Source organism: Strix aluco, chromosome 3, assembly GCF_031877795.1.
Source record: "Strix aluco isolate bStrAlu1 chromosome 3, bStrAlu1.hap1, whole genome shotgun sequence".
Lineage (NCBI taxonomy): Eukaryota > Metazoa > Chordata > Aves > Strigiformes > Strigidae > Strix > Strix aluco.
In genome coordinates, this window is record NC_133933.1 from 77,099,743 (window position 1) to 77,108,548 (window position 8,806).

General features: G+C 35.4%; 1 protein-coding gene across 2 annotated transcripts in view; it reads left to right on the forward strand.

Moving 5' to 3' along the window:
• The window catches only part of GOPC (golgi associated PDZ and coiled-coil motif containing), a 29,299-nt gene extending 22,305 nt beyond the window's left edge, over positions 1-6,994 (forward strand). For both annotated transcript variants that reach the window (XM_074819266.1, XM_074819267.1), the window contains 5 exons: positions 35-200; positions 1,434-1,529; positions 2,305-2,469; positions 3,136-3,316; positions 3,844-6,994. In XM_074819266.1, coding sequence (XP_074675367.1) covers positions 35-200; positions 1,434-1,529; positions 2,305-2,469; positions 3,136-3,316; positions 3,844-3,962 — 727 coding nt within the window. In that variant the 3' untranslated portion in view covers positions 3,963-6,994. The remainder of the gene's footprint in view (positions 1-34; positions 201-1,433; positions 1,530-2,304; positions 2,470-3,135; positions 3,317-3,843) is intronic.
• The last annotated feature ends 1,812 nt before the right edge of the window (positions 6,995-8,806 follow it).

Sequence of the window (8,806 nt, forward strand, 5' to 3'; positions counted from 1 at the left end):
AGTGTGTTGTTTTACTCTCTTTGTCATTATGTAGAGTCCAGCAGATTCAGTTACTGGGCCGAGATATGAAAGGACCTGCTCATGACAAGCTCTGGAATCAGCTTGAAGCAGAAATACACCTTCACCGTCACAAAACTGTTATTAGAGCTTGTCGAGGTCGGAATGATCTAAAACGACCAATGCAAGCACCACCAGGACATGTAAGTTGAAAAGATGAGCCATTCCTCCATAATTTCCAGCATTTGTGGAAAACAGATATGAGTTATTTCTTCATTTTTTGTGATTGTTTTCACTTCAATATTGTGTTCTTTCAAATGTCACTTCTAAATGTATAATTCTTTTGTATGCTGAAGGACAGTTCCATGCTGAATAGCCTGTCCCCATAAATGACCATGAAAGATGATACAATTTCTTTGACTTACCTAGGAACACTCAGTCCTTTTGAAAACTGACCCACTGCTCTGTCTGTGTATAAATATGAATTTAACAGCATAATTTTGTTACCTAGGTTTCCAAATGTGAAACTAACTTATTTACAAAACCTAAGAAGAATAACATTTTTAGGATTAGATTGAACTGAAGTTAATTTTTTAAAAAATTTTTAAAGGCCAGATAAATTGACAGTCTGTAAAATAATTTTTTTTCTTCCCCTCCAAAAGGTATGTTTTAAAATAAAATCTTTAAAAGGCATTTCACTGTGGGCAACCTTGGTAGAACTCACCCAACTTGGCACATGACCTGTTAATCACCCCAGTGTTCAGTGCATAAAACCAAACATTTTCAGGAAAGTACTTTACTTTGATCTAAATACCTTAGTTGGTTAGATGGATCCTACTGCTTATGTTGCTAATTGCATATAAAATATTGGTGGACAAATATGTGTATGTGTGATTTTAAGGGTATGCGTAATGGAAACAGCAGCTTAACAAAAGCAAAATAAATACCTTGATTTATTTAGTCTCTCTTAGTTTTGAGTTGAGTGGCTTTTGGTATGGTTTGGTTTTATTATAATAAAAATAAACTTGAGCAAGGAACCTCTTCCTTGGGACTGTATTACATCAACTTGTATCATTTGATTGGTTTTAAATTGCAGTTTACATCATGTAACTTTTCAGCAGTGATCAGCATTCCTTCGTGTTGTCCCTTTGTATTTTTAATATGTGGCTGATTTCCTTCTACTGAAGTTAAGTTCTGTGTTGTGCACTGAAATAATTGAAATAATTATTCTCATCAGGAATGCATAGTGAGGAATCTTTTTTGGTTTCATACCCTGTGTGTAAATGGGCACTGTAAGTTTGTCCTGCCTGGAGCTATCTAAAACTGTTGCTGATATACTGCCTGTATTTAATTAAAAAAACCTCAAAATGCAGAAATGCATCACTTTTTGGCTCACACATCTACATTTATGTTATGTTTGTTTTTTATCAAACTAGGATCCTGATGCCTTAAAGAAGAGTCAAGGTGTTGGTCCAATCAGAAAAGTTCTGCTAGTTAAAGAAGACCATGAAGGACTAGGAATTTCAATCACAGTAAATACTTGCATTTATTTTCCATGACACAGAAGAAGCAATTTAAATATGTATTTTTACGTCTGTAAAATATGTGGGTCACTGAATGTATTGTTAGAAGATACACAAAAAAGCACACGCAAGTCCATAGCTATGGTCATAGAACTTGAAGACTCATTTTGATAGATTAGGAAATAAATAACTGCTAATTTACGTAAAACTTATGATCTCAACTTAGGTTTAGGGTATAGACACTTTAGCAGGTTCACCAGTGGTGAATTTCAGGTGTGGTAAGTCTGCAGAAGAGCAGAAACAATCTGAGACCTAACTTCCAAAGTTTAGCAGTTGTGCTTGTAACTTTTTTTTTTAAAGTATCGGTATTGGCATCTCACACCTAACAAAAGCTGTATTAACTTTTTACAATAAATTTTGAAAATTCTGACTATTATACTTTTATTCTAAATATGAATATTGTTTCTTGCAAGTCAATATGGTGTCTGATGGGCTTTTTTAATGAGGTTTCATCAGCTTGGATATGAGTTTATATTTCTATTATTATTCAGAATTATCTCCTTTGACTCTATGAGTATGTATTTGAAATTTGTCCATTCTTTTGTGGGGAGAAGAATTAAGGGAAGCATCTCATGAGTTCTTCTTAAGCGTTCTTTTTGTGTGAAGCATGCTTTCTAGTTTTCTGTAATAAAAGTTGAAATAAGCACTTTAAGAGCAACTACCAGAATGTGGATATTATGCTAATGGACATCTTAGTTAATTAAAATTCCTTTTTTCTTAATAGGGTGGGAAGGAGCATGGTGTTCCAATACTGATCTCTGAAATCCATCCTGGACAACCTGCTGATCGATGTGGAGGGCTGCATGTTGGTGATGCTATTCTGGCAGTAAATGGAGTTAATCTAAGAGATGCCAAGCATAAAGAAGCTGTAACTATTCTTTCCCAACAGGTCAGTTGGGACCTGTTATCCATAGGCACATTTAGGTGCTTTCTGTGTTCTGCCTATTGAATTACCTTGAATTTTAATGTTTTCTGTTAAGCATAGTGTTATGCTAAGCTACAGTGATCCCTGAGGCTGTATCACCTTACACTTACGTCTTGTAATTTAAGGAGAAAAATGCTGGGTCAGTACTGGTTCAATTAAACGCATGTATTGTATAATGATTCTTCAGTGTGGCTCATGGAAATCAGCTTCTTATGTTGCCCCACAGAAATAATTCTTTAGTGACATATATTTTATTCTTTTATGGTTGAACAGCTCCAACCAAACAGTGTTTCTTATATGCTTTGTGGTAGAATCTCCTCCTGCTTTGCTTCCCATCTTCAGACAGTTAACAGGTGGACTTAATTTATCAGAAAACTTACTTATCAGAAGTCACTGAAATGTGTTGGTACATAACTAGGTAATTCAGGTAACTTTGGTAAATCTTAGTTGTAGAGCCGTACTTCTTGAGTCAGTAAAAACTTAATTCAGATACGTATCCAAAATGTTCAACACAACTGTAGATGTGTTTACAACAGTAAAATGTATTTGTTATAGTAACCTAGCTCATCTTGGTCATCATGTTATGAGGCTGTGTAGTAATAAGTAAATCTAACTTTTGTTGCATTTTAGAGAGGTGAGATTGAATTTGAAGTAGTGTATGTTGCTCCAGAAGTTGATTCGGATGACGAAAATGTAGAATATGAGGATGAGAGTGGACACCGTTACCGTTTATATCTTGATGAACTGGAAGAAGGTGCAAATTCAAGTTCTAATAGGAAAGATGCAAATGTGAATGTTAAAGCCTCACAAGGTAAACCTTCTAAAATGTGTTAAATGCAGTTTAATCCTGAAGTCTCAATATGCAAACCAGTTTCTAGAAAACATTGGTTTTATATTAATTGTAAAATTAATCTACTGTTAATTCAATTAACCTACTAGTAGGCTGTCAGCTCTTTTGGTTGGTCCCACACTCATTGGCCTGGTTTACTTAAATACAATCGAATTAACTGAATTAATCTGGGGGGGGGGTGTGTGTGATTGCCTTTTCCCAAAGGTTGAAATTAAAATTTATTCTTATCTTTTCCTGACTCTGGTCTAAGAGTAGTTAATTCCCCTTAATGCTTTGTGTTGCTGGCTTTTTCAAATACATTTTTTAGATCAGAGAGGTATGGAAATAGTTCCTTCTTCTCCTGTCATACAATGTTCTGCTAAAAACCTATTAGGTCTTATTCTAGTAGTCATTTCAGCACACTTTCCAGTTTCTGAAATAAGTCTCACTGATCTGTCCTTCCCAAGATTGCTTCTCTTCCTTAAATAAAATTTCTTTTTAAATTACAGTGTTTGATAAGAAGCCAAGTATTGATGGACATGAAAACGGAGACCTGGGGAATTCAGTTGAAGCTCCATTAGAAGACACTGCACCCAAATTAGCTCGTTCTGCTGAGTCTTTATCCTAAAAACAAACAAAAACATCAACTGGACAGATCCTATCTTTGGGAACAATTGATAATCAATATTGACTGCTACAAATTGCATATACTAGTGTAGGTTGTAAAAGGATGATTAAACGTCAAAGGGAACTGTATTACTGTTGCCTGGAAAAAAGGCGGTTACCTCAGGGCTTCATTGTGAGCAATTCTAAATGTGGAAAACTGTCTTTTGCGTGACACACAGTAGTTATCTAACACATGGCATGTGAAATGAATTTTCTTTTAATAATAAGCACCAAAGCATGGGATTTCTAAAAAGGATAACCTCAGTACATTCAACTTTTAATCTCATTGATGTGCCCAGGGAAGTAAAATAAGATGTGGCCACCTTACTTTTGACCCTTTGATATTTTAAAGGGACAACTGGTGTTCAGTTTGGTGTAAAATAAGCTTTAACTCTAGAAGGATGAGGGGGGGTAATTGTACCATTGCATCCATGAGTTTTGGTACTTAGGATTTTTGAACTGTAACTTTTAAAAGAAAGCGTGTTGGTTTTTTTTATTCTCAGAATAGTAAAAAACAGAGCTTTTGTTTGAGCAAAGACTATCAAAATCCACATGGGACAGTGGAGTACTTGCTAATCATGATCCTTCAGCCAAAGGTCATTTTATGAGTGAGATTTTTGGCATTGTTTTTTTAGTGCATTCACTGCCAATTGTTCCATTTGAAACTTGCTCCAAAAGTATTTAAACAAAGTATTATGGGGTTTTAAAAGCAAAATTAGTTTAAAAAATACTCACAATTATGTGGGCCCTTTGGTATTTTTTTTCTGAGCATCATCAATTTATTGTTCATTCTTGAATGAATATGGTTACCGCTAATGCGGAGTGGTTTGAGTTGGTCATCATTAGCTTGACCTTATGAAATGCTGAGTGCTTTTGATGAGCACGGAACGTTTTCATTTCACATTAAAATAATCTTTAAAGAAGTGAAAGTTGAGTGCACAGTACTTTACAGGAGGTGCTCAGAATCATACAGTGTCTGGCCCTGTCTGTGTTATGTTATGGCAGTCGTATTAACCTATAATTGTCTTACTGTTGAAACAAAATGTTACTCCTTTTGTAAGAGCGGTGTATCCTAAAATAGCTTTTAATTGGTGTACATCTAAAGGCCCATGGCATGGCTGCAAATGGAAATGTTGAGGATGGTTTCTTGGCCAGTTTCTCATAGTCCATTTGTAGATCTTTTGGTGAAGTGCAGCACTCTCCACATGCAAGCTCTACATTGTAATCACATTTATTATTTCAGCATGCAATGCCAGCTTTCCTGTTCACTGCTCTGCAGGCTGGTGAACGATAATGTGAAAAGATAAGATTTTGTACATTGAGAGAGGAACTAATGTGAAAAGGCATCTTTGCAAGTTTTACTGTGTAGGATGTACATACGTAAGAAAAAACCTCAAAGGCCTTTAGAGTAACATCAACTAATCTTATGTTCTAAATTGTGATGTAGAACACAGTTACTTGTCTCTCCTAGGAGCACTATATATATTTGTTTATAGAAAAAGCCTAAAAATGTATATACTTTATTCAAAGATTTTGCTATTTATAAATCCCTTAACTTCGCTATTTACACGATCGTTTTGTGTGTGTGTGCGTGCGCGCATGAGTTCCACTTACTCAGTGGAATAACGTTATCTGGTTCATTTTTTATAATAGTCTTTGTCATACAGCATACTGTTGAAGGTTTTTTAAAAATAGTCAAAGCTGTACAGTTTTCGCCAAACAGAATCTAGTATTTAAAAATAAAGCTGTGTGAAGAAGAAACAAGTCCCCAGGCATGTTTCTTTTTCTGAAGCTTCAGAAACTTGAGGACCCATCAGCTGCATGTTAGCAGATGAATCCACTGCCATAACTTTGCATCCAGATTTGTGTTTTTCCCGCAGTTTCTCAAGCAGAGTGCACTCTGAAACTGTCTGTGGCCTGGAACACTCAGTGTCCTCTCTGTCAGAAAGGATAGTTCAAAGCCAAGCAGTGATCTTCTTGTCTTTTGAAAAATCACCGCTGTATGAAATCTTGCTGCAGTTGTAAGAAATAAGACTTGTCCAACTAGTCTAGTAACTTTTAAAAAAGACATTAAATTTGCCTGTACAGTTTTCCTTTATTTGAGGGAAACGTGAATTTTTTAATTTATTCATTCTTCCTTACTTCTTGGCACACCTTATTTTATGCTTAATGCTTTTGATCAGTTTTAGCCTGAAGCAGGAGAATGTTTCTGGAGTTATTTTCCTAACATTCCTTGTCCACCAGTTTCTTATGATGCTGTGCTCTTTTCTTCATGTTCTGGAAGTTGCTGGACCTTTTCTCAGCTCTTACCTTGTCTATTTTTAACCTATATATGAGATCAACAGAAGGAACAATTGCTGAGGAAAATGACTAGGAGTAGACAAATCAGGTAGCAGTAAATTATCACCGGATTTCCTTCCCTGCAGTTTTTATAATCTTTGTTTAGAAAGCCCTGAATGGGAGGATTTTGCTCAGACACTACAGTCTGTCTCCATGTACTCCATACTTCCTACCAGCTGATTTAACATACTGGTTTATTGTAGTCATACTGAGATGCTTAGAGATTAATACTTAAACTGAGAAAAGTTTTGCAAGTTGGGATTTCCAGATTCAGTAGACAAATGTGTGTTCCCCTTTGTCAGTAACTGGAAGACTCAGTCCTGCTGATTCCCAGAGATTGAATGAATTAGACTTGGAAGAATTTCTGAGGAAAGTCAGTATTCAGACTTCATTTTTATTTTTTAAAGTGTAAAACGGTTTACTTGTGTGTGTATATATATTTTTACTTAAAAAAATAAAATAATATTCTAAAGAGAATTTTGCAATTTTTTTTCAGTAGATAATTCCTTGCCTATTAAAAAAAATCTTCAGTGAGACAATTGTATTTTAAGCTAAAGGTGGACAGTGTGTGTTGGCGTCTGGGACCAATGTTAATTAAAAGCATGTAAGTTAAGGAAAGTGCTTTATGGCAATAAATTTAACTCTGATCAAAGACTATATGTAGTATTTCCTTTGTAGAAGTGTATGCTTGGCAGTGAAGAGGGTTTGTATCCATCTCAATATATGTTAATCCACAGTTTTATCAAACAAAATTCAGGTATTTATTATATCTGTCCAAACACTATTGTGTCATGGATTACTCTCATTTCTGTAGCAGAACATTTTGCAATGAATATATACATCTAGTTAAGCTGAATATAATATATTTTTATTAGCCTATAAATAGTCTTCTGCACTGCAGAGATTTCTGCACCTAATTAAGATGGTATATAATTTTCATCTGTTTTTATATATAACATACAGACACCTAGCCCTACATGTGATCTTTTTCTGTTAAATATGTAGTCCATACCTGGCCAAAAAGCTAATATGAGGAAAACCAAAGCTACATAACATGAAGTTAGATACTAATCCAGTCTTGGCCAGCAATGGTTAATAGCAAATTACATTTTTAAAAAGATAGGGACTTGTCTCAAATTTCATTGAGATGCATTTTCTGCTGAATGTTTTTCAGTAAAAGAAAAAAGGAAATATTTGCAGTGTCTGGCTGTATAATGCCATAAATATTCTGAAGCCTTTGGCTAAGAAAAGCTATAAAGACCCAGACCTATCAAAGGATTAAGTCATTTGGGTAAAATTGTCGAAACTGCCTTTCTGTCTTTTTTCTGTCTGTCTTTGTTTTCCATGCATTGGGAATAATAAGTATATTCTGAGTTTTCCACTGAAGTTACAAACCACTTATCTTTAAGTTATAATTTTTAGTTCTGATATTAAAGTCTTTTTGTTCAGATTAAGTGTCTGTTTTGTGTTTTAAATTACAGTTTTAAAAAAATAATCTCTCACCTATACTTGAGTGTTCCTCTTACCCTAAAGCATCAAGATCATCTGGATGAGCAGAGAGTTCAAATGAAGGGTAATGGTATGGTAACTGTAGTAGTAGTGTAGTTATGGTAATACTTAAGGATTTATTGAGTATGTGTAAGTAGAGAGTAGAAGACACTGATGGTAGGAACTGTCTATAGACAAGGCTGAGTCATGTTGGATGAAAAGATATAGAATACACAATTTGTGAGGGCTAGAACTGCAAGTACTTATTTTTTAGCCCTATAAAATATTTAGAAGGGTTTAGATATGGGTGACTTCAGCAGATGGAAGAGGAGAGAAAACTTACACTTATTTGAGCTGTCATAAGACAAGCAGAAGATTAGAGGCAGCTGTGAATGAAGATGAAAATGAATGGGAAGAGGAGGAAAAAAATAGCTGGGGTCAAGGAAGATCATTCAAAATTTCTTTGTGTCCCAGTGCCCAACTGAAGGACTGCTGGGGCTGCTCCCAACGGCTGTGGTTACTCAATAGTCCTCTGCATTTTTTTTCCAGATATCTACACAAGACAGAAGAGAAACTTCTTGTGACTCAGGGTATGTGTAAGGAGTCTCTTTTTCCTCAGCTCAATGACCTGAAAATTCCCTGAAATATTTCAAGATTGCCTTTTGTCCAGAGTGTATATTTTTCAATACAGCGTGATTTCCAATTCTTTAGAAACTAGAAGTTTCACAGCTGGAAGGGAACCCAGGAGTTGAGAAGTGGCAAAAATGCTGACTTTGAAAGAAAAATACTCAACTTCGTTTTTTCTTTTCTCAACAAGGCAGTTAGTTGTTGCCACTTATGCTTCAGCATAGCCTTGCCTTATCTGTTGTTTGCCTGGTGTACTCCTGCCACAGACCTACTTTGGTATCTGCTCCTGATGCCCACACGCATACTGCCAGGACACAAACAGGGCTTCTAAGCCAAATGGCTGTATAAGGC